The sequence below is a fragment of the Mustela lutreola genome, chromosome 5, assembly GCF_030435805.1.
Source record: "Mustela lutreola isolate mMusLut2 chromosome 5, mMusLut2.pri, whole genome shotgun sequence".
NCBI classification, from domain to species: domain Eukaryota; kingdom Metazoa; phylum Chordata; class Mammalia; order Carnivora; family Mustelidae; genus Mustela; species Mustela lutreola.
The window spans coordinates 84041429-84068514 of NC_081294.1; the positions used below are offsets into that span (position 1 = coordinate 84041429).

Here is a 27086-nt window from a genome sequence, read left to right on the forward strand (position 1 = left end):
ATACTTGCTAAAGTATCAGAAGAACCAATGAAATGAGTGACCGAATAATAGGCTATAATCTTAATTAGTTGCTACAATTTCCAAGTGATTGAAAAAATCATATAGCGCATCTTTAAACTCCAGGGGGTGGGTAGGAGAACCTAGGTTGAACATGTCTCGATGGAGTTTAAGTTTAAACTCCCGAGTAAATATGCACCTGGCTACTGTCCTAACTAGAGACATTACCAATCTCCTCTCCAACTCAAATCAAGTTCAAAACCACTTAAAAAGTGCCCGTGTGCCAAGCAGCTCACTGTCCTCTGTAGGATAAACCAAGGAAGTGAAGGGGTGAGGACTGTTTTCCAGCAGTTTCTTTCTAGCTGGAAAGACAATGTGCAGGCTATTTGAACTTGGACTTTGGTGTCCACATCCATGAAATGGGGATAATACCTGTATATCCCAGCACTGTTGTTATGATTTAAAAAAAAACCTGAACTGAGAAAAAATTTTTCAGGGAAAAATGCAGAGTCAAGGCGGGACATGTAGGTACCAGGAAAGGGGAAATTGTATGTCCAGAAGCAGGGAGCAGGGATGGGTGGGCGGTACTGAGGACTCAGCACAAGCTCGCATGGTTGACTTGAATGTCAGTTAGGAGAGACTCAAAGAAATGAGGGGACAGGCAGGAAGCAGTAATGTTTACAAGCACAGGACAAAATGGTCAACAGCCCAATCTTAAAGGGCCAAACACAAGCAGGAAAGCATTTTTTGCCTTTTCAGCACATGCCAATGTCTAGATCAAGGCCATCCAAATGAGTGACTCAAAGGCAACGTACTTGTCAAGTAACTGGAGAAAGAAGAAGCCTGGCCCACATAACAGGCTTAAATCCAAGCTTCTGAGACTTATAGGAAAAATTCTGATCGGAAAATTTCCATCTCAAATTGTGCTGAGGAAGCTCAGGGACTGAGTAAGCATGCTGGCAACAGAAGCACAATATGATAATCAGACTGCTTTTGCTTTTTCTGTTTTTCTTTTTTTTATCCCTGTGCACAGAGTTCTTCAGGTCCCAGGGAGACCTCAGCAAGTCTTTGATCTCTGACCTGTAAGGGATCAGAGAGCCTTCAGGGAAACACAACTCATTCACAAGTGGAACTGCATGAAAAGCCTTCTTACGTCTTTTCAAGTGACCATAGGGCTCTGACTTTCAAAGCATAGAAGGTTAGTTTCAGCCGGGCTAATCCTACAGAACGCGAATGGGATTAGGTATTGGTCATTGCAAGATATGTCAGTTGGGAGCACTCAACTGTGCCAGTCTTTTCTGTCAGCTCAGGGTTCCAGTGCAGCTCTTCCCTGCTCCGTTGTATTTCTTTTTTTGAACTGGTGCTGGTGATGACTTCCTGGAAGCATGTTCCTGTGGCTCTGTGCCGCCCTAATCAATACTTACTCTCGCACCCCATCGCACCTGCCCTGACTTCCCAGACAGAAGAGAAAGGAGAGGTTGCTTTTAATATTACGCCTCCAAGTTATTATTGAAACTTGATGTTTCTAGGAGATGTTTTCATACTTATAACCCTTTAACAAAGCAACTGGGTATCTTACTGACCACCACAAATCTTTAACCATTCAAATGACCATCCATCCGCCCAGCCCATCAGCCAGCTAGGTACCTTCCAATTTTTATCTGCCTAACTCTTGGGTCACAACCTATGTTCAATTTTTTAAAACTTCATAAACATTTTAAATTAAAAAAATGTCTCGAAGACTTTGTAATCTCACTTCACAGGAAGAAACATGCCCCAAATACTCAAGCAAAATGGATTCAGACTTCAAATCAACTCCCACCTACAATCCCCAGCAACTGCTGAAATGCAGACAGCCCATTTATTTTGAAAAAGGACCAAAATCACTCACTAAAAATACAATCCCATGGATGTTTATAAGATTTATACTTCTCTATTTCATTAAATTATGCACCCAACTTTTGGAAGAGAACTAGAGATGTCTGCAAATCTTAAGTTGATGATAGGCAAAGTTTAGTTTCCTTGGATTTACCTGGGTTCAAATTGCACTCAACCACACATAGTATTAATAGAAAAAGAAGGAACACAGCTTTCAGAAATGTCAAATATGAACCCCAGGAGAGGACTAGCTCATTAAACAACCATATTGGTTGTCGTCATGGGTCAATCATTCTTTGAAGTCACCTACTTATCAGTTTGAAGAAAATTAACATTTCTGGGTCACCGGGTTCCATATACTTATCTACAATGGATGCCCTGGAACCATGAAAGTCATTTTATTTAATATAGGTGGGCAACTAAATCCCAGAGAACAAACGACTCACCCATGTATTTAATGGCAGAGGCTGAGAATTGAGCTTGCTTCCCCTCTCAGATTGGGTAGATGTATGTGGGCTTTGGGGAAGGACAAGGACAAAGGAGTATATTAAGCATCAGTGGTTATATCTTGATGAATTTATTTCTAATCTGCACCTGCATAAATTCCCTCTGAAAATCTGTGACAATGTGAGGTAGATGGTGGCAATGGTGGGAAAAGGCCACAGCTACTGCAAAGGTCTTCCTCAGTAGAGCTTTTTCTAGAGAACACAGTAACTATTGTCTAGAAACTTAATTGTTTGCATCTAGAAACTTACTTATACCATTTAACCCGGGAATCTTGACTTCGGAAATCTGTTCTAAAAAAAACAACTAGAAAGGATTTAGATTCATGCAATTATTTATCATACAATTATTATAGCAAAATATTGGAAATAATCTAACTTCCAACATTAGATGAATGGCAAAACTGTGGTTGAACTATATGATGTTACAGAAGAAGGCTCACAATTTTATTTAGAATCAAAACAACAACAGATATGATACCGTTTTACATATAATTCTAGTATTATCCTTCCACTGCCCCTTTCTCTTTTCTCTTACACACACACAGTCTGGAATCCATTGAAAATATTTGTAATGATTATGTCTGGCACTAGTGGTAAATTTGATTTTCTTTTTTACAGTTTTCTTTGTAGTCCAAGCTTTCATCAGTGAACATAGCTCTTTTCTTTTTCGACATAGTATTTAATAAGATTTACATTCATATGCTTACGTTTGTATTTATTTCAGGTGTGTCTTCCCAATAGAATGTAAGTTCTATGAGGCCAGAGTCTTTGTTTTGTTTGTTACTGTTTGCCTAGTATTTTTTTAGCATGATGCCTCATATATAATAAATATTTTACTAATTATTTTTTTTAAAGATTTTATTGATTCATTTGACAGAGATCACAAGTAGGCAGACAGGCAGAGATAGAGAGAGGAGGAAGCAGGCTCACCGCTGAGCAGAGAGCCCGAGGCGGGCCTTGATCCCAGGACCCTGGGACCATGACCTGAGCCAAAGGCAGAGGCTTTAACCCACTGAGCCACCCAGGCGCCCTTTACTAATTATTTTTAAGTGAGTACGCAGTGAACATTGGGGGGACATCCTAAGGGGATGTGTTTATATGCAGAGATTCTAATGGCCTATTGAACATAACAATATATCTAGTCTCTAGCTCAAACAGCATGCTATTCTCCTTGGCGTACTTTTGTCTCCTAACGTCACAAAAGACCCCCCCCCCCATGAAGACAGCATTTGTCACTCCTCATCACTATCAGAATCCTGCTAAAACCCAACTTTGACCATAAGCCATTCCTGTTTGGGAAAGCTTCTCTCTAGCACTTAATTGCAACCAATCACTTGGAAGGCCAACCATTTTTTAAACTTCTATTGGGCTCCAAACATTTTTTTTTTAGAATGGGAGGGTGGGCAAAATACCATCCAAGGGCCAGCACTTGATTCTATAGGGTTTCTTTCTAGAATACAGCCACGCCCACATGCAGCAATGGCAGGGTTCAGTAGCTGGGACATAGACTGTATGGTTAGCAAAACCTAAAATGTTGACTACCTGACTTTATAGGAAAGTTTATCAACTCCTGTTCTAGAATACCTATACTTGTGCAAAGTGGAGATACCAAATTATTATCTTATTAAATAGTTATTCTAACATAAATCTTATGTCTGAGAGTTTTGTAAAAACAACAACAAAACCCAAACCAAACCCAAACAAAAACACATTATTTTAACATACCTAAGTTTGTTCTTAAGAACATCCATTTTTATGTCAGATACACTTGAGTTTTAAGTCCTGAGTTTGCTGATTGACACTGGGCAGATCCTACAAATTCTTTAAGCCTCAGTTTCATTAGCAGTGAAATTGGAGCCTATCCCCTCATTTCCTTAATAAACATGTAATGGATGCTATTTGCCAGGTACTGTGCTAGGAGATGACTATTGGACAATGGTGAATAAGATCTAAAAGTCTCACCTAATTAAGCTTTAATTGTACAAACTTCCTGAGGTTTGCTGTGAGGATTAATTGAAACAGACACATATGTGCACAGATCTGTATCATATACACACCAATATAAGGCACAAGATGTACAAATAAGCAGTACATCATATAGACTATATAGAGGACAGAGAACAGTACTCAATTCCTGGTACACTGCAAACACTCAGTACCTGTGTCTCTTCCTCTTCACCACCGATAAAATGGAAGCTCTTTTTCTTTTTTTTAAAGATCGATTGATTGATTGATTGATTGATGGGGAGAGAGAGTTTGAGTGGGAAGAAAGACAAAGGGAGGGTATCTTAAGCAGACTCCGCAGTAAATGTGGAGACCCACGTGGGGGCTCGATCTTGCAACCCTGAGATCATGATCTGAGCCAAAACCAAGAGTGGGACGCCCAACTGACTGAGCCACCCAGGAGCTCCATGGAAGCTCTTTTAACGGACTTCTAAGAATCAGACTCATTGGATGAAAAAAATGCTTTCCACTGCCTCTGTAAAATGGGCCTACAGCCTGCTCTCTACTCACAGCTAAATTAGCAGGCTCGTTTCTGGGACAAAGACACACTCCTGCTTCTCGTAGCTGAGGCGCATGTTTGCTACAAGGCTGTTGTTTTGTCCCTTATTTCATAATGCCTGTTACATGTGCTAGTGAATAAAATATCTTGGAAGGTGATGAAAAGAAAGGTGTGGAAAGTTAGTAAAGGATTATTTCATATGAAAACTAAGTCGGATGCTTTCAAAAGATGAAAAAGAGCTGTGGGGTTAAATGTGAGAGAGAGAAAAGGTCGGGGCCAGTTATAAAAAAATCTAGAAAGATTGGTGGTTAAGTTTGCTTCTCACATGTTTGTACTGTTATTCACCTCAAGGAAACCGAACTCAGACATGGTTTTTGTCATTTTGGGTGTGGTTTGTACAAGAGAAATATAAGCTCCAGTCAGCAGACTTACATTCAAAGATGAAGCCTTGATTCTTCAACAGACCCTTCATCAAAATTAGGCAACGCTATTTAAAATAGCATTTAAACTTTTTTTTTTTTCAGCTTTCATTTTTCCAGCAGACCATCAACCATTGGTCCCAAAAGCATGGAGTAAGAGAGGCATTCTTTTGAATGTATTTCTCACATACAAATAATAAGATGCTAGCATGTTGCCTCAACCCCTGCCATGTTTTCTAAGTAGAAGAAATAATGGGAGACAGAGTGACCTGCCCAAGGCCGCAGCACAAGCCCTGCCGGAGACGATTCCAGGGCCATGCGGGGTCTGATTCCACCACCTCAGCCACCTGACGGAACAGAGACGTAAACACAGTGCAGACTCACAAAGCCTGACTTGGAGGGCGACGTGCATTTTGAGCAGGACAGAGTCTCCTCTGCTCACATCCGACAGGAACTGCGACCTCATTCACCTCCTTCACCTCGCTGCCCAGCACAACCAGCACAGCAACTGGCCACAAACCCCATGAGGAAATTTTGTTGGATGGGATGGATTTTCTTTCCTCGAGTAGTGCAAGAAACGGGAGCCTTCCTGATTTCTGACAGAACAGGTTGCCTCCAAGGAGTGTACAACAGCAGGGAAGACATTTTATTGTGCCTGTCAGCCCGTGTCACAGAGAGCCCAGCCTCACCGACTGGCACGTGCTTGTCACTGTCAGCGCGGCGAGATGAGCAGCACCCTGCTCACCAGATGGTTATTTGTTCCACCAGCCACCTTTGCTGCATCCGCGGTTCACTCCAGCCCAGGACAGTCTCCAGCACTCAGGCTGCAAGGCTGCTCCTGCCAACAACTTTGCCAAATGGCTCCTCTCAAAGTCATGGGCCTCCCAGACAGACTGGCTCCTCCATCTGCAGCAGCTTTTGGCAAAGAGACGCTTCCCTTTCTGGCTCCACCTCTTGGCTGCACCAGAGACTTCTTGCCAGAAGGGTGATCTGACCCATCAGCTCTTACAGCCAAGCCTGGAGTTGTGGGGCCGATGAAAGCCAGCGTCTGTGTCCCCCACACTCACCTGTGAGCACGATGTCACAACAGACTTAAGAAGAAGACTTCAGAAGCCGAAATGGCACAAGCGTCAAACACAGACGTAGGGCGTCATGGAAACTTGGAGCCAGAAAAATCTAGACAGAGCATGCCACCCCTCCCCCACCTTCAGCCTCATTTTAGGAGATTAGGAAACTGAAGCCCCCAGAGTAAAAGTGACTAATTATGACAGTGGGACTGGGAATTACACCCAGGTCTTTGGATGTGCGTTCTACATCACTCCGAACAATGCTCCATCCCCTTCTAGTGTTCCCTCTGCTCATTTTCAAAATCTTGATAAAAATTGGACCTTTTCTATTGGCCTTGATTCAAAATGGTATTTCTGTAGAAAAAGGAATCCTCTTTTCCCTGTGTCAACATCATGACTTCTGTTTTAAACAGGTGTGTCCATCTACTAGTCTGGCAGACCCGGAAGTGACTTCTGTTCTGCCACTCACCAGTGGGTGACCTTGGACACCTTGTTCTGCTTCAACGTTTTACTTCAAGGGGGTAAGGACAGTATCAACCTCTGGAGTTCTGAGGACTAAATTAGAAAAATACTTTGGAAGATGGTTCCTGGCACATAACAAGCCTTCCACAACCGCTACCAACTAAACTTTACACTTATCCACTCAAATCTAAAATGGTTATAGAATACACAGTGCTGGGCACATAGAAGTAGATATGCTAGGTGTTTCCTTATTTGACATGAGGAAATGCAAGTTCACGCAGTTACGGGATTGATCCAAGGTTCTTTAGAGAAGAAATGAAGGACCAAAATGCCCTTCTTACCTCTTTGTGGAGAAAAAGGAACCAGTATCTTGGCTTTAAAGATGGTAAAATCAGGAAGGAGAATCTTTGAACACAAACAATGGATGGATGGATAGATGATAGACAGACAGACAGTCACCACAGCATTGTATGTAATATAAAAAGCCAGAAATACTCTCCATCCATCCACCAGGGAACTACTAAATAAATTATGGTACCATCATACCACAGTGCACCATGTAGCCATTATAAAGAACAAGGCAACTGTAGGTGTCCTGACATGGAAAGATCTTCCGAAATCACTGAGTGGGAGAAAAAGCAAAGTGCAAACAGAACAAGCAGTATGCATTCACTTATGCAAACAAACAATCCCTCCCACAATATCTATGTGTACATGTATATTTAAGTGTATGAAAATACAACCAAAGATGGCCACAAGGAAGCCTTGTCAACTAATGACAGTGCTAACTCCAGGCAGGGCAGTGGGATGGGTGTGGGGATAGAGGGTGACTCGTGCTTTGCTTTGTCTATTTCTCTAAGATTTTTTTTTTTTTTTAATATATAAGTAATCTCAACACCCAACATGGGGCTCAAACTTGCAACCCTGAGATCAAGAGTCACATGCTCTACTGACTCAGCCAGCCAGGCGCCCCTGCTTTGTCAACTTCTGTAATGCTTGAGTCCTTTCAAGTAAGAAGACACTTGTATTATTTGCCAGATTAAAATAAAGACCTAGACAGGGGACTGGACAAGACAGTGATAGGACTACAACGATGGTGAACCAACCGACCTCCTAACTTGGGTGTTCCCGGCCCCAACTTGACTTCTGAGCAACGTTAACTCTCCGAAGTTTCTTATATAGCTCTCCTCTTTGGTACAACTTCTGGTGACATTTTGTACTTAAGGATCTGACTTTTGTCTTTCAGACCACCTGGGAGTGCTCAGCACCTTCCTGCGGTATCTGTGAGGGTTGTTTGCAGCTTGTCTACCCTCTGCCCACTTGTGTATCTATTGAGCATCACAGAGATGAGCCTCCCCCCACATTATGTGGAGGAGGTAGCCTGCCATTCTGTGACTACTTCAGGTTCATTACCTGGTGGATTCACAACAATGGAGTCAGCATTGCAATGCATGGCGAAGAGGAGGCTGTTGGTCCCCTAGCATCAAGCTCAGTGCAGGTAAGGTACTCTCTGGCACACTTCTAGCAGACCTCCCCTTTCTTAGGTCAAAATCCTGCCCTTCAGGGTCCCTCCAGGTCCTGAGATCCTGTGCATTTTTTTGCTCCTTACCCACAGAGTCCCCTTCTTTTCTCTATGTTTCCTGGAAGCAATCAGGTCTCTTTCTTCCCAAGCAAAGACAAATCCCCTACACACCTATCACTTTCGGTTACAATGACCCCTTCTCCAAAATTAATAATAATGAGTTTTCTGTGGATTTCACACATGCAGCTCCTACCATCATCATCTCCCACTCTTTCCACACTGAACTTGGAGCATAAGAATTCAAGGGTTCCTGGGTCACTTGAAACAAAGTTCCTAGTGGTTTTTTTTTTTTTTTTTTTTTTTAAGATTTTATTTATTTATTTGTCAGACAGAGCCTAGTGGTTTTGTAAAAACAATATGCTCCCAATGAAATAGCTATGTCAGATCTGGTCTATCCGGATTTTCAGCCTGATCCTAGAGTTCTGTTAGAGAGGTAAAAGAAGGCAGATTGGTGGTAAAGATGACAAGTTTGGTGAAAGCAATCTTCTTAATGGGGGACAAGGCCAACAGCATGGGCGAGCCTTTCTGGCCAAAAACGAGGCCTCACACACCTCTGCATTTATATGAAAAGGAAAACTGCCATCACGTACCTGCTTCTACCTCTTCCTTTTGTTGCCTGAGCCAACTACAGGAGTTGCTACCATTTTTGGAGAATGGGTGCCCCAAAGGTCCAGGGGAGCCATCCCAGCACAGCCTGGCAAGTGCACTGTTGACCTCCTATGCTAAGGGTGAGGGATATGGACTGAAATGTATAAAAACCCAGCTAATTCTCACAATTTGCTCAATTCCATAAGTATTTTCCTTCTTTCCTTACAGAGTAGAATACATCTCGAGGAGAAGGTCAACTAAGGATCCTGGCATTGGGTGGAAAAGTTCAACTTCCTTCCTGTGGGACAATGGCGAAGGCTCAGACAAGTGCACTGCCCTTCTAGAAAGATGGACAAAGTCAGTCCAGCCGCACTGAATGTGCACCATGGGGATAAATGCAAAAGAGAGAATATAACCTGCATCTCCCCCCACTTTAAATCCTGACCAGAGGCAGCAGGGGCAGGAGAAGAGCACGTGCCTCAGGTCCAGGCAGTCATGGCTTATAAGCTGGTTTTACCACTTACAAGTATGGGACCTTCCATAAGTCTCTTTGTTTTTCCAAAGCTCGAAATTTCTTGGTCTGAGAAAGGAGACTAATGCAACCATTCTCCCGTGATCGTTGAAGGAGATTAAATGAGTAAACATATACGTGACACCTAGGAAAATGCCTGGGATAGACTGTGCTTGAGAAACCTCAGTTCTCTTCCCTCGGCTAAGTGCTGAAACGGGGCCCTTGGTTTCTTCATAAATGCAAATGCTAGAGTCTAGGAATGTCAGTCTACAGCTATGCTCTTTTCATTGAGCATTACCAATATTTTGACAGAACTGGCCTAATATTATTCACCCCAGGTTCACTGGCATGTTTCTGACCAGCCCTCATAAAGGGCTGGAGATTGCCCCTGGGGACCTGGATGCTAATAATGAATACTCGCTAGTGATTTTCAATGTACTCTGGTTATTATGTTTGGTAGCAGAACATTTCCCATCCCCAGAAAGGTCATTTACAATAGTATAAGGCTGCTTCTTTCCACCTTCCATTTCAGATTTTTCTGAGAACGGCAGAGAACTCAAACATTCATCCATATGCATTGGAAGTACTATTCTGATCTGGCATTTGCATACAAATATCAAAGCAACTTAAGGAACTACAAGGCAGCTCTCCATCATCTGACACCAGCTCCTTTTATTTTTCTAGTGCCTTCCCAGCCCCTTCATATCAAAAGCCATTTTCATGTACCGTCCTACTTTTACGCATCTTAGCTTCCCTCTTGAGAGTGTGTGAAATGGGCATGGGGGACAGGAAGTAGGGACTTTTGCCTTCTCACTTTTATTCCCGTGCCCCCTAGGAAGCTGTAACATTTCAGAAATCACACAGATCTCACTCAAGTCTGGAGACCCTCTGCACTCAACTCACCCAAGACTGGACTCTTCTTATTCTACCCCCATTGCTGAGAAATGGCCATACAGTGTTCTCTGAATAATTTCAGCGTGTGTTAGAGTTAGGTTTACGCCAAGGCATTCCATTGTGGGTTCCTTTTTGTTACAATTTCTTTGTGCCAAGCCAAATTAAGTTTCCTTGTTCTGCCCTGGAGTGCTTTTCTCCTAGGCATCTCATCTATTCACATGACTTTAGATACTTTTAATGTGCTGCTGACATCTCAAATGGTACATCCAGTCTCAATCTTGTTTCTGACCTTCAGACCCAGATATCTAACTGCTTGAGGGTCTTGCTGTGAGGCTAAGTGGCTCGCACACCCCTCAGACTAACCAATTTCCAAAGTCTTTTTCCAGTGTCAGTGAGAAGTTCCATTATGCATCCCGTCTCATGGCAAAGTCCTGGGAGTCGTCCTTGACACTCACCTCCATCTATTTCTCTATCTCTGCCCAATCTATCACACCAAGTAAGTTATATCCATCCTTCTTCTATGATGTATCAGAGTCACCTAATTCTCTCCACTTCTACTACTGCCACCGTCCTAGAGTACAGCTGTGGTATCCTAACTATTCCCCTTTTGCTCTATTCATTTCCTCCCCGGCCCTCTGACCCCACCCTGCATAGCAGCTAGACTGAGCTTTGAAAAAACAAACCTGATCATATTACCATCCCGATTAAAATCCTTTAATGGCTTTCGATCCATTTTTGGAGAAAGTCCAAACTCCTTATGGTCAAATCTCAACATGATCTGGTCTCTGACCACCTCTCCAGTCTCTCTTTTGTGACATTTTATTATGAAACATTTTAAATAGTCAGCAAAATTGAAAAAAAAATATAGTCACTATCCACTGATGGACTCCCCTCAATTTTACCATGAACATTTCAAACTTGTTTTATCATGTATCTATCCATTCATCCATCTATCCATCCAACCATTCATCCTAGCATGGATCTTTCCCAGTTTTGGTGCATTCCAGAGTAAACAGCAGGTTCTGGTCTAATTTTCATCACTCTTCCTCTTGCTCCCTATATTCCACAGGCAGCTTTCTATTCTTCAAATCAGTCACATGATTTTAAAGCTCTGGGCTTTATACCTGTTGTCCCTTCTACCTGAATTCCTTCACCTCTTGTTAATTTCTGACTGATCCTTTAGTTCTCAACTTAAAACTTTCTCAGAGAGGCTGCCTCTGGTCCCCCCGACTAAATTAGATCCCCCTTCCTGCCTTATATATGATCTAGAGGCACACTGTGCTTTCCCTGAAAGTCACTTATCACCACTGGTAATTACAAATTTATTTGCCAAATTCTTTAATATCTGCCTCCTGCACCAGCCTGATACCACGTTTGTATTGGACCATGCTGGATCACCTCTGCAGAAAGTCAGCTAATATTTGTTGAAGGAATTAAAGGCAGAATGAATCAATAATTATGTAATAATAATAATATAATCATAAATCATGGAATAATAAATTCATTCTTCCTTTAATGTGTAGATAGTATAGGTTTTTTTTTAAGGCCTCTGCGAGAAGATGAAACTTATTCACTGCCAGAATGTAACCAGCAAGGACACTAAAGCAAGTAACTAAATGGCAAGACCCATGGCTGATTTGCTAACAAAGAAGAGACTGGTAGGTTTTAGTGACTTCTCTCCCATCTCCACTAGCCATTCCCCTCAAGACCATACCCAGTCAAGACACGATCCAAGGAAAATGCGTGTTTGCTATGCAAATGTGCCTGTACTGTACTGACGGCATTTACCGAGGTCCAGCTTTTTCATTAGGCACTGTCTTGAGTGCTTTTCCTGTATTAATTTTTTTCGCTGTGGTACAGGTTCTATTGTTATTCCCATTTTACAGCCAAGGAAATTGAGAACAGAGTAGTTATTTTAAAGCATGTTCTCCCAGAGCGCCTGGATGGCTCAGTCATTAAGCATCTGCCATAGGCTCAGGTCATGATCCCAGGGCCCTGGGATGGAGCCGGAGTTGGGCTGCCTGTCCAGCAAGGAGCCTGACTCCCCTCTCCCTATCCCCCTGCTTGTGTTCCCTCTCTGTGTCTCTCTCTGTCAAATAAATAAATAAAATCTTTAAAAACAACAACAACAAACAGCAAAAAACTTGTTCTCTGACTTCCTCTTCAAACCAGATTGCCATTCCTGTAAACTCAGCTAGGAAAAACATTTATTCTGTCTCTGGCCTCACGGAAGAGTGGGAAGATCAGTGTAGAAAACTCTCAAACTGCCCTAATCGAGAGAGGGTTTTGGTCATTCTAAGTCTGAAAATAAAGAAGTCCATGAGAGATCAAAGGGATTTGAGAGATGAAGCCTTGGTTAGGACCCCCAGAGTTCCATTACCTGAAAAAGCCAGTAAAAATATTGTGTTGACTTTATTTCTGTAGTCATTCCAACCCCACTTTTCGCCATATCTACTCCCATATACACATGTTCAAATGATCCCTGCCAAGAATTTGACCCCAGATAGAAAATACAATTTATACATGAAGATAACACCATAGTGGTCTTCCTCCTAACAGGAACTAATGGTTGAAGGAAGGAAAATGAGGCAGTGCCGACTTTCTCAGCGGAAGAGCACACGCTGCAAACGGTCTTGAGTTTGAAGGCAAGCTCCTCCCTCATTGTGTGACCCTCACAAATTAGCAACATCTGTGGGTCTCAGTTGCCCACTTGCCTTATTTGCAAATGTTAATAGCATTCAGTGAGCAGGACGTGGAGATATTGAAATGCTATATTTAAAAAGCTCAGCAATGACATGAGAAACAGAAGATGCTCCAAGATGATAAGCGGAAAAAGGGAGACAAGATAAAGATCGAGGAGGGTGGTAACTTTGATGCTCAGCATAAAAGAAGACTCATAGGAAATGTCTTTAATAAATATACATCATGTGTTCTTTTTCTTCCCTGTGGTGGTGGGTGGGGGCGGTGGGTAGGGAAAGGAGGGGACGGAAGGAGGGGGTGTTGGTGGGGAGAAGGGCCAGGGAGAGGGGAGAGGGAGAGAAAATAAGAGAGAAGAGCTTGGGTAAAAGTGTCCTTTAGCATTTGCATTGCTCTTAGCTGGCGGAACTTGCCTGCAGCTACCACTTACAATGCAAATTGAGCTTAGAGTCCTTCACACTAACTACACAGCAAAAACCTTTCAGCTTTAAATAGAATACTGCAGTGTGGAATGATCTGAGCAAAGCAAAGCAAAGAAAAATTTAGAGATAAATGTGAAGGAGATTTTGGAGGAAAAACAAATAAACAAACAAACAAAAAAACCCTTGACATATCTGGCCAGGTGGAAAAATGCTGAAATATCAAGGAAGACAAAAAGCAAAGCAAAGTCTGTAGAAGGACCTAGAAACTAAGGTCAGGTTTAAGAGAAAATAGATTTAAGTTAATAAAGGAGAAGGGTGCTTCTGAGGCAAGCCCTCAACAAAGAGGATTTTAACAAATAATATTTTGATCTGGTGATATTTCAAGGTGTACTTGGCACTTCCAAGGTATTCATCAGAAGAGAGAGGATGGATTCTTGCCCCTGCGGCCAGCCACACATGAATGTTCCCTAAATGAACAGATTAAGATCATAGAGAACTTCCTGCTGTACCCAACTTTTGCTATTTACTCTGTCCGACTTGCATTTCCCCCCCTTCTTCCCAGACTTTCAATAACATCAGGTAAAGATACCTGAAAGCATACTGAAAAATAAAGATTTTGTTTAGTTTCCAGTGTGGTGTGTGTATATGAGAGGCGGAACATTCTGAGAGGTTGATTCACACAGAAAGATTTTCGAGAGCGGTCTGCTATAAACTCATGCCTCTTTTTGACTACACGAACTCAGTTATTTTACCCAGAATCAGAGTTTACAAAAATGCCATAAGAAAGGACCAAAGATCAGGGCAGTGTCTGGAGCCCACAAAGAACTAAGGAATTCCATTTTTAATTCACTCCTTCATTCTAGGGATGATACTCCCATTCACACAGCCCCAATTTGCCCATCTTCCCAGCTCAGTAAGTTTCCTGTGCCTGCACTTAGAGGCATAAAGCAATCTAGAAGAAAACATGAAGGCAGCCCTCTTTCTTTGTTGTCACAAACAGAAAGAAGAATCACCGGGAAAAACCAACAGACCCAAGGCCAACTTCTCTCTTGGATGACATGCTCAGACATGGAGCTAGTCCTAATCTACCTGGTAACTGAGTCAGTGACAAAGCACTTGAGACCAAGAAAGAACATCTTCTAACCACCCTGTCATCCTGCAAATGAAAAGACTCAGCAAGTATGGTGTCTGTATGGGGGAGGGACAGGCAGAACATCTCTAAAAGCCATCTCTATGCTCCTGAATGGCAGAGCTCATACAGGTCTGCTTAATCTGTCTAGCACCATGGACTCATTAGGCTGGACACTCTCCAATAATAATGATAAATGAAGAATCTGTTTTCAATGGCATGGGGCGTTCTTTATTACCTAAAACTTACCAGGATGTTTGTAGACGATGCCACCTTTGCCCCCATATTGTATCTTTTTTTCTCTTTCAGAGTTTGAACTCTTCTACTACCCCAACCCCATCACATTTTTCTGAGTCTTGATTTGATTAAAGATTATAAAAATGTTAGTATCCAAGAGTACCAAGAATTGTCTTAAATTAACATACGTGCACTGTTTTCCTCAAGCATTTTCACACACATTTTCTCACGTGTACGTTACAAGGTGATAATGCAACACTTTATATGAGTGGTTAAGGATAAGGGCCTACAGGTAGAAAATGAAAGCAAAAATGCAAAAGTTTTGGCATTTGAAAAAAAATGCCTCTACTCTCTATTCACACACAAAAGGCAGAATGAGATTCCACCTGCTGACTTTCCCTGCCTGCCTGCTAACGTCAGAACAAGCGGGGAGAGAGCGAGAGCGAGAGAGAGAGCGCCACGACAATTTCACCTCTTGGCAAAGCTCGGCTTACTGAACCCTCTTGCTTTCTGCTGGCTGTTGATTCAGCAGAAACTACTGCTGCAGAATTCATAATGGTGATTTTAAAGGCCCCACTGATCGCATTGCTGGCCCCACGTGTCAGACTCGTTCGCTCGCTGCTGGAACGCCGTCTCCCCAGCTACCTTTTGATTTCTTGCTAATGCACTTCCAAGGGGAGAAGGGCTAGCCCTTTTGCAAAGGGCCTTTTGGGGTTCTGATTGTCTGAGCAGGTAACCTGGACGGAGTGATAGACCGGCAGGAAATGAAACCATGCCCTCCCTGCCGCCACGGAGAGACACAACATCATTCCGTCAGGATGGGGGGAAGGACCTCGGATCCGACTGGGGCCCTTTCTTCTCTGCCCCTCCAAGATCCCGGCAAACGTCTTGGGGGAGGGGTCATCTGCCTTCACGGGGTCATTTTCCAGTCGGGAGCCCCACCCTGCAAAGCCTGATCCCCGAGGGCCATTTTAACTCCCGCGGGCGCCGGGTCCACCTGCTGCTGAACGCCGGGCTCGCCTCGCGGAGCCCGGGTGGATGTGGGGCGCTCCGGCCGCTGTCCCCGCGGGCCGAGCCCCCGCCCCAGCCCCCGGCCGGGAGGAGTCTCCGCCACTCGGCGCGCGGCTGCCCGCCGAGCCCAGCGATCCGCAACTTGCGCCCGGCCCCAGCGGCGGAATGCGGCGGGGCTGGCGTTACCTTCGGTCGCATAGCTGTGGTCGCGCAGGAAACTGTTGTTGATTTTGCGGGTATCAATGTCCTCCTCCATTGACAGCAGGCTTACTTGCGTGGGAACCAGAAGCCGGCAGACAAGTATCCATGTTCCCTCCCCGCAGCCAGTCTCACAGGAGAGGGGGGCAGGGGAGCCGGTGGGACTGCACCATGGTCCGAGCCTGAGGAGGAGACGGGGAGGCGGAGAGAAAAAAAATAAAAACCCGGCAATGGAGCTGTCACCTCCTCCACTCGGGATCTCCGAGGCTGCGGCGGCTCCTCCCGCGGTGCGCTCACTCCAGCTCCAATTCCCAGCGAGGATGCTGCGCCCGGCTCCGCTGCCTCCGGGTGCCAAGATGCGCCGTGCCCCGAGGGGTCCGGGCCCGCCCGTAGCCCGGGAGGCGCTCACAAGCGGGGCTGGGGAGATGCCCAACAGGTTCCCCACGTTGGCAGCCGCTCCAAAATGCAAAAAAGGTCCCTCCTCCCCTGGGAGAGCGGGCGGCCGCAACAAAATGGTGCCTTTCTGGACCCGAGCTGCAGTGGCGAGATGGCAGGGGCCGGATTCGGGCTGGGCCGGCCGGGAGCAGGGTGCTGGTCCCACGGGAGGGAGGCTCCGGCTGGCGGGGGCGAGGAAGGCGGCGGGGAGCTGGGCAGGGCGCTGCGGCCGGCGCCAGCGCACTCACCCTCACACCCACACGCGCGCACTCGCAGCTGCTGCCGCTGCTGCTGCTGCTGCTGCAGAAGGAGGCTGGAGGCGGCTGGTGCATTAAAGGCGAGGCTCCTCCCAACCGCGTCAGCAGCCCCAGGACTCTTCCCCAGCAGCGCTGGTGACCGAGGCAGAGGCTGCGGCTGCTCTCTGCTGCAGTGGGGCGCACGCAGCCGCGAACCGGCACCTGGGCAGCAAGCAGCGAGCCGGCAGGTTCCTGGGAAAACCAGAGAGGCGCTCTGGCAAGCGCCCTCCAACCGTGCCACGCGGCTAAGGGCAGCGTTTACTGAGGCCCCCAGAGTCCCTAGCTCGCTGCCTTGCTCCGGACACCTGCGCTTTAGGACCGCGAAGAGAAGTGGGTCCTCTGGGGTAGGCAGGAAGACGACACTTGGGTCCCTTTCGCTCACCCTTGGGTGAGGTATGCGGTCCCTTGATAAAGTTCAACGGCGAGGCCTGGGGTTTGAAGCCTCAGAGAGGGGAGAATGGGAAGAAGGGCTGCCATAGCCTAATAGAAGCTTCCTGGGCTAGGAACAGAACGGGGAGCAGAACTTTTCTGCGACCACCTATGACTTCTCCATTCCAGACAGAGTCAACATCCCCTTCCTATTCTAGGCGTCTGTGTCTACACAGGCAGAGGGAAACGAGAGGGCTGAGTTATGAAGCCAGACCACAGTCAGTCCGAAAAAGTCCACCTTCTCTAGCCCTGTGCACTTCGTTTTGGACCAAGTGAAGCAGGACCTCCTGTAGGTCTTGCTTGTGAAGACACAGCACTGTAGAAACAGCTTATGTCTCCTCCCAAGATGGAAGGGACCCAGGAGCCCTGTGCCCGCAGAGAGCCACTGCCACCCTGAAGAGCTTTCAAAGACCCAATAAACAGAAAAAAGAGACCTGCCTCCCTACTTCATCTAGGAAACAAATGCAGAATTCTCACCCCTGATGTTTCCCCATATTGCAAATTCAGTATTTAAAAGAAAACTTGATCACTACCCTTATGAAACCGATAAAATCATTTATGAAGCTACCCAACTCCCTAAAAAAGCCAAATTGGAAAAGCTATTTCCCCGTTTTCCTCTTGTAGAAGGTATTCATTTCAGTGGGCATCACTGCAGGGAGAGACATCGGCAGACGTCGTGCTCAGTTAAGCTCCACAAGTTGAGCTAGATGAACCCAGAGGGACCTGTGAGTTAATTATATACATACAATGCTTCAGCTAATGCAATTTAGGAAGTATTTGAAGTTCAAAAAAAATGGGAAAACAAGTTTTTAACTGAGGTTGGGAATTGCCATCCGATTTCCACAAAGAGTGGATGCTTCTGGCAGATGGAAAATGGCATTAATTCCATCTCCGGAAAAGTGAGAGAAAGAGAGCAGAAATAGTCTTTGATAAAATTTTTAAGGGAAGTTCAGCTTACAACAAATTCCATTTGATTCTCGTTTGGTGGTTAAAAGTCTTCACATACTTGTTTGACTATTTGTTCAAATTTCACAAAGGAAATTCTGGAAACCAATGTAATCCACTCGGCATCAGTTCACAGCTGGCTCTTCCACACGATGAGCTGTATCCATCACCAAGTCTCCAGTGGTCAGCTCATCTGTAGTTACACAGTTCAGCTTCCCTTGCTGTTAAGCAAAATGGGGAAGGGTGGGCAGAGGGGAGAAAAGCTAAGTTCCTCTCAAAGTGGTAAGAAGACATCTTGTTTTCCTTCGAAATGAACTTAACTTGTGACAGGAGACCTTGGAATCGTGTTTGGAAATCCTCCCCTTATCTTCCTGGACTGTGGGCTAGATCAGAACAGAGCTGCATGATGAAGTGGGTAAGCCCAGGCTCATGGGCCAGGCTGTGCTTGAGGAATTTTCCACTGTAACCAATGGGAGAAATGTCCCCTCCATAGATTAAGTTTCTGGGGTTTTCTAAATTTTCCCTTTCATGTTTCCTGCAGCACCCCTCCTGCATATATTCAACAGTACAGGCCACACAGATACATCATGGGTAAGGAGATTGCAAGGTTTCAACCTTGTGGACCACTCTTTCCTTCTGCGAGCAATGGGGAGACAGGCTCTGCACCAAAACCAAGAAAAATAAGGCTGTTGGCTTTGTGCTTGAACACAATGACGTGTAGGAAAGAGGTCAGGGGATGAAAGAACCCTGTGCAATCCTGTGGTGGTAAGAGGACCAAAGAGACCATTTCTCAGAAGACCTGTTGACCTTCTTTCTATGCCTCAACATGTCAAGTTCTTTCCAAAAGCCTTTGAGATATGTACATGCCAACTGATGCTCTTTCCTCATGTTCCTGGCATTCTTCAGCATCTCAGCTCAACCGTCTCTACTTCCCTGAGGCATCACCTGATCATACCACAGTCTCTTCCTCTAGAATTTTGTCTCTACATCTTTTTGTTGCTCTTCATGGCTCACTGAATTTTGTAATAGTTGTTACCTTATCATTATGAACCATTCCTACTATATCTCTGATATTAAATGTCTGGTACTTAGTAGGTACTCAATTATCTTTGCTGAATAGACATAAATATTTCTTCAATGAACGAGTAAATTACTGACATGTTCAGTATTACAAATATTTGTAATATTTAGGTTTGCTAGCTCAATCCTTATTAAAATCCCTGCCCAAAAAATCCCCCATACCCAACAACAAAACCCAACTGAGCCAGTAATATTCTAGTTTTTAAGTTTATTACAATTGAAATAATTGTCTTGCTCATTTCTGTATGCATATGTACCAAGAATATTTACTGAGTGCTTAATATATGCCAAGAATTATTCTGGTGCTAGGGATACAGTTAAAACAGAGTCCCTTTCATCACAGAACTGAAATTTTATCTTCTGATTTTGATAAAATGAGCTTTCTTAGAAATACAACAAATGTGTTATAAATCAACAGACTATAGCATAAGGCTAAATGCTAAGGCTCTGATACCCAACACAGCTGATTTTCTGACACTTACTATTGTGTCCCTGAGTAAGTTACAAGATTCCCCTAAGACATTTTTTAAACCTCTAAATTAGGGGGAAGAATAGTATCTATTTCATAGAGTTATTGTGTGGATTTAATGAGATAATTTATTGAATAATCCTGGAAAGAAGATACTACTATTACTTGTTGGATATTTACTATCATCACCAGTATCAATAACGAACAAATATTGAAGCACCTACTATGTCAGCCACTGGGACAGGACTGAAGACTCAGCAATACCCGTGCATAAAGTGTATAGTTAGCTTCTGCTGTCATGGCACTTAGTGTCTAATTAACAGTTGATGGAAAGCTACAAGAGGGGCAGCAGAAGACACTCTGAAAGACTGACCCAATCCAGGCTTGTACTTACACACAAAAAAAGGCCAGTTACATATACACAGTCTTCTTAAGTTACACAATTCAGCGTGATGGCATGTAGACACATTCTTTTTTTATCACCCTTGTTATGGCCCCTCCCCCCAACACTGCCCTCACCCCAGTTAGGTCAGTGCTGCCCACACTGGAAACTTGCAGGTCATCCCGTCCAATTAACCCATTAAATATCTACAATTTTATTAAAACCTTAACTAAGCCAGTCTGGAGATTCTTAATATAGGCTTTAGGGGTCAGAGGCAGTCCTGGTTTGTCCCAGCTCAGGCATTTGTGAATGTCATGACCTTTGGCAAGTAATTTAACATCTCTGGGCCTCTGTGTTTGCGAAATAGAAGAAAATAATAGAAACTACTTGAGAGTGTTGCTGGGTGGCTTCAGAGCAGCCTAACTGCTCAGCACTAAAATGTCAGTTCCCCCCCTAGCTGTGGCTTCTGTGCACCTCTACCAGTAGAGAATGGGACAGATGAACTACAAGTAGGTCATTTATGTGAACACAAGTGACTTAGAAACCAGAGTTTTACTCCCTATCCTTCTGTCCTACTGGCAATCTAGAAACTGGATACATGAAATTTTACCATCCTGCAAAAAAGCTCTTTAGAAGCCATCCTGTGGAATTGGGATGACCCTCTCTTCGTGCAGACCTGATCATGTTTCTCTATTGTGGAATCCTCCGAAATCCCTCTCTAACATCACTAAGCACTGAATGCGCGACTGTCTCTCTGGTTTATGTGTTGACTGCTCAGTGGGTAATCTCCTGAGTTTCCAGCAAGCTTCGCCATTCCTTTTTGTGCATGTCATTAGAACGTGTGATACACCACACGAGTGTACCTTTAACATGGCATTTAACCATCAAAACATCTCGCTCTTAAAATGTTGTATTAAACCCAGATTCTGCATACTTAATGGATTTCACAGAGTAAAATGCTCCTTCAATTATCCAAGTACAGTAATTTATGCAAAGAAACTGTGGACACTGGAGCTGCCATGTACTGGCTATTGAGAGCCGAATGTGCCGATTATACACATCTATTTCCAGCTCTGTTGTGAGGGACCTCACGTTGGTAGCTTAGAATCTGAAATCTGCTACGGTTGGATATTTATATCATGGAAAATTTTTAAAAGCCCTTTATAAATCAGGGCTTTGGGGTTTTTGTTTGCTTGGAGAGTCGATTGTTAAACACTTAGCAGCGCACCAGTAGAAATGCAATAGTTGCCACCGTATCGTCCTGTTCATCTCTGTAATCTATGCAAAGTTCCTTCCAGTTCTCAGCGTTTAATCTCCCAAGTCCCACCATCTGACCACACTTGAGCCATCATGTTAAATGACTCTTCAAATCCTACCTTTACCATGAAGCTTTCCCATATCCATCAGAGGAAACCCAATGCCTTTGTTTGATCCCTTCCAGGCTGGATGTGCTATTGCTGTGGTAGAGTTGGAAGAGACTGCCCCGTGAGGGTCCTGACAACATAAGGAATGTCAAGCGCATGCCCATTCTCGATGAATTGTCCTTTTCTAGTGTTCAAGCTCCACTGACTCCTTACTTTTGCTCTGGATTTGCCTAAATGCAAAACAAAGACATCCACTCTGCCTGGTTTCATTGATAACTCTTCCAAGTGTCTTGTTAGGATATTAATACAATGAGAGAAGAACACAAATTTAAGAGTCCAGATCTGAGAGTCTGAGAGAAAATATCCTCTTGTACCTTTTCTCATTCAGTGGTTTTAGAGTTAAATTTAGGTAGGCTGTCTTATTCAAGAAAGTTTCAATTTGCTTTATATGTATTTGGTATATGGTGAGGATTTACAAAACCCCTTCGGCAATACCCAAGGGGTACTATCTAGTTTCTGATGACATTTCTCAAAATAAAATTTCATATAATTTAAATGAGAATATATATTTGGAATTATCTTTCAAATTTCTTTAAGAGGCACCAAGCAATAACACTTACAGAATATATCCTAAGAAAATCATCATAGATGTGGGCAAAAAATTAGCTATAAGGTTCTTTTTTTTTTTTTAAATATTTTATTTATTTATTTGACAGAGAGAGAGAAATCACAAATAGGCAGAGAGGCAGGCAGAGAGAACAAGGGAGAAGCAGGCTCCCTGCTGAGCAGAGAGCCCAATGTGGGGATCCATCCCAGGACCCTGAGATCATGACCTAAGCTGAAGGCAGAGGCTTAACCCACTGAGCCACCCAGGTGCCCCCATAAGGTTATTTCTCAGAGCATTGGTTAGAATCACGGAAAACTGGAAACAATCCAAACGTCCAACAGAATTGGCTAGGCAAATTATGGTGTGTGCAAACAATGGGAAAGTACTGGGCCATTGATAAAACATTAGTAGCTAACACTTCTTTGAGTATATATTATGTACCAGGTGTTGTGCAAAGGGTTTTACCAGCATTATTGCATTTAATTCTAACAGTAGCCCTTAAAAGGAAAGTACTATTATAACCTCCATTTTACTGAGGGTGTTAGAGATAAATAACCATAGTCAAACAAAAAGGAGCCTGGTACTGCATACACACACATGTGTGTGTACGTGTGTGTGTGTGTGTGTGTGTGTTGGGGTAGGTTGAAGCCACTGTACTGAAATCACGCCTTGCTAGATTCCGGTTTGTCTCTCTTAGAAATGAATAATAGCCTCCCAATTGAAACCCACTTACTACTGTGTTGGTGAGGTTGTGGCAAAATGGGAACCTTTGCACGCTGCTTGTAGAGTTGTATAATGGGGCAGCCACAAATAGTCTGACAGTTCCTCAAAATGTTAAAGCAGCCCATATGACCTAGCAGTTTCCCTTCTAGGTATATACACAATAGAACTGAAAACCCGTCTTCACGCCAAAACCTGTACCTGAATATTCGTGACTGTGGCCCACAAAAGCTCCCAAGTGGAAACAACCCAAATGCTCATCAGGTGACACATGGATTAAATGTGATATATCCATACAATGGATTATCATTCTGCTATAAGAAGGAATGACGTACTGACACATGCTAAAACATGGATCAACTTGAAAACATGCTAATTGGAAGAAGTCAGTCACAGAAGACTACGTGTTGTGTCACTACATATTAGGTGATTCCATTTATGGGAAATGTTCAGAATGGGCAAATCCACAGAGACAGAAAGATGAGGTTGCCAGGGGCTGGGTGGGGGAATGGTAGTGAATGTTTATGGATTTGGGGGTTTCTTTTTGGGGTGATGAAAAAAGTTCTAAGTTAGATAAGGGTAACAGTTGCACAACTCTGAATATAGTTAACATCACTGAATTTCAGTATGCTTTTAAAAAGTGAATTTTGATGGTATAGGATCTCAATAAAGCTGTTACTAAGGATTAAAAAAAAATCTCTGCTATCAAAAGCCACTTTTACTGCTTGGAGTAGGTCATGTTCTTTAGTCTAATATGAGTACAAAAAAAGGTAAGGGTATGTAATGATAAGGATAGATATTTATGTTATATTATTTTAAAAAGTCAAAAAACAGCATATTCTAGTTTCCCCTTTCTTGATTAAAAAAAAGTGTGTGTATGTGAAAATCCATATATAAAAATACTATGCAGTGGTTATGTGTGGTTATCTTTGTTGTTTATATTTTTGTCAAAGAAAATTTAGAACATGTATTATTTTTATAATAAGAATATTTTTAAAATATTTTAAGGTGGGGAGGGGCAGAGGGATGGAGAGAGAATCTCAAGCAGGCTCTATGCCCAGTGCAGAGCCCGGGACTTGACCTCACAAGCCTGAGACCATGACATGAGTTGAAATCAGGAGTCGGATACTTCACTGACTGAGCCACCCAGGTATCCCTAAACTTTTTTTTTTAATGTTATGAAACACTTTTTTGGATGCAACCTTGTATTGGAAAGGTCAATAGTCATTTTCTGCTCAGGAGGCAATTAGGACATAATATAAATGTACAAGCTACCAAAGGCACAGAACGACAACTCTGATAGATATGAGGAAGTGGTGATGCAACATGGAGGCTTAAGTGGGTAGAAGAATAAATGAAACAAGATGGGATTGGGAGGGAGACAAACCATAAGTGACTCTTAATCTCACAAAACAAACTGAGGGTTGCCGGGGGGAGGGGGTTGGGGAGAAGGGCGTGGGATTATGGACATTGGGGAGGGTATGTGATTTGGTGAGTGCTGTGAAGTGTGTAAACCTGGTGATTCACAGACCTGGGGATAAAAATATATGTATATAAAAAATATATGTTTATAAAAAATAAAAAATAAAAAATAAAAAATAAAAAAGAAATGTAATGCAGGCCATGCTTGTAAAATTTTTAACCTACTACATTAGTAAGTGAAAAGAAGCAGATAAAATAATTTTGATGATATTTTTAAAATGTTTTAGAAGGTTTTTGGGAAAAGAAAATATTTTCTTTACTCTATCAGAAATATTATGATTTCAACATATAATCAATATAAAATTATTACTGATGTATTATACTTTTTTTTTTTATCCCAAGTCTCTGAAATCTGCTGCATATTTTACACATATGGTACCTCTCAGAGCTAGTCACATTTCTAGGGCTCAATAACCACATGTGTGTAGTGGCGGCAGCACAGGAACAGAGGAACTTTTCCAAAAAGTGCCATTCGAGGTGCCTGGGTGGCTCATTCAGTTAAGCGTCTGCCTTCAGCTCAGGCCATGATCCCAGGATCCCAGGATCCTGTGATCTGGCCCCACGCTGGGCTCTCTGGTCAGCAGGGAGCCTACTTTACCCTCTCCCTCTACTCCTCCCCAGCTGGTGCTCGCTTACACTTTCTCAAATAAATAAAGAAAATCTTAGGGGGGAAAAAAGTTCATTCCGGTCACAAAATGGGTTTTATTATATTTTTTCTAAGAGAGATTTTTATCTACTAAAGACTTGAACAAGATTATCATGCTAAAACCAAACTAAACAACATGAATGTAATAGTCCTCACAACTATGTTCAAGTAATACCAACTGAATATGGAAAAAATAAACACATACACATACATATATATATATTATGTTACATAAATATATATAATATATATATAATATATAAATATACATAACATAATATATATATATTTATATATATATTTATGTTACATAAATATACACACACACACGTATATGTTAAATGGAACAGTATAATTGAACTCAGTCTACATTTCCCCCCAAAACCAGTAAACTAGTCTAATAGAGGAAAAAAAGAACCCGATTCTGAAAGTGCTAAAATGACACTATATAACAATATATAATAGCAAGAAAGGTATAATTCAGTACAGTTATCACTCGTATAGGTCAATCAACTGTTTAGTTTGAGCCTATGGCTTCAATTCCAGCTAGAAGAAGAAGCCACATTGCCAGATGTCACTGCCAAAAAAAGGATTTCCACAGCTGACTCTCTGGACTCTCCTAGGGCCACTAAAGGTGGAGAAATGTAAAGATACAGCGATAGAAATCTGACTGAGAATGATTCATTGTTTTAGATTGAATTAGAGTAGAATTTTGTGGTCCCATCCTCAACGGATTAATTTCTGAAGACTTGCTAAATTAGATACACCATTACCTTTCACACACATGTGTGTATAGTTTTGTGTGTGCAGCTGAGCTCTTCCTCCTTCCTAACACTCTCCTCACTGATTCCCCGGGCACCACTCTTGCCCCATCCTCCTGCTACCTCAATGCACGTTCCTTCTCCAGGGCATGTGCGGGTTCCTCCTCACTGCTTGATGGCTAAGCGTGCACACTAAGCTCTTGGATTTCTCCATTCATAGTCCCGTCTCATGGAACCTCCTCCAGTCTCATGGCTTACTTCTCACACCATGACTTGGATTTTGAGCACCAGTCTCTCCTCTGACCTCCACACTAGTATCACTCACAGCAGATGTGGCACCTCAGTCCCTAGTGCCCCCCCATTCTTGCTCCCCCTTCCTGTTGCTTGGTTCCTCATTTCCCACATCCTTTCAGTCCATCTGCAACTCCTGCCAGCTCTAACTTCAAAACACATCCAGAACCCACCACTTCTCACTACCTCCTTAGCTGCTACCAAGTGCCAACTACCATCTCCCATCACCATGATTGTTTCAAGACTCTAAGAAGCCTGTGATCCCTCCTTTGCCCCCTACAGAATGGTTTCTGTGCAGCCAGCAGAATGGTCCTTTTAAATGCAAATCACTTCGTGTCACTTTTCTGCTCAAAGCCCTTTATTGGCTTCCTACACGTTCAGAGTAAAACTTTCTTAAAATGCTAGAAAGATTTGGCTCCAACTATAGCTCTATCCTTTTTCTTTTCTTTTCTTTTTTTTTTTTTCCTCCCTGTTCTTTACCTGAATCACCACCAACTCTTGTTTCAACTCCCTTCCCTACGTCTCCCTCAGAGACATGGTGGTGTCTTTACTGTTTGCCAAACACACCAGGAAGAGCACTTCCACCCCAGGACCTCCTTATCTGCTCTTCTCTTGGTCCTGTGCCTTCCCTCGGACAACAGCAGAGCTCCACGCTTGACTTCACTCCGGTGTCAGCTCCAGGACCATTTTTGTGAGATACCGTCTCTCACCATAGAAAATAAAATTAAAGAGCACCCCTCCCTCCCAGTCCTCTCCCTCCGTGTACTGTTGCCTGACAGTACCTATTGATTTGGCTTTGGTTCTTATGTCAGTAGAACCCAATTTCCAGGGAGACAGGAATGTTTTTGTCCTTTGCTCTCTATCTGGCACCTACAACAGTGCCTGGCACAGATTAGTTACTCTAAAGACTTTTGAAAGAATAAAAGAGTCAATGTGTGTTCGCTTAATAGTGAAGATCTATCAGGAGGGAATCTTAATGAACAATAAATCTAGGATGCTTATAAAAATTTGGCTTTGCCCAAAGAGAGGCCTGGCTTTTGCTCTAGGCTTCTGGGAAGTAACGTATGTCAGACCTCAT

General features: G+C 43.2%; 1 protein-coding gene across 6 annotated transcripts in view; it reads right to left on the minus strand.

Annotated features, from left to right (window-relative positions):
* Positions 1 to 27086, minus strand: part of PPP2R2B (protein phosphatase 2 regulatory subunit Bbeta) — a 450120-nt gene that overhangs the window by 255313 nt on the left and 167721 nt on the right. For 2 of the 6 annotated variants that reach the window (XM_059174966.1, XM_059174967.1), the window contains one exon: positions 16090 to 16283. The exons of 2 other annotated variants lie outside the window; for them this stretch is intronic. In XM_059174966.1, the coding sequence (XP_059030949.1) occupies positions 16090 to 16283 (194 nt within the window). 2 more of the 6 variants (XM_059174971.1, XM_059174969.1) reach the window with 2 other exon arrangements.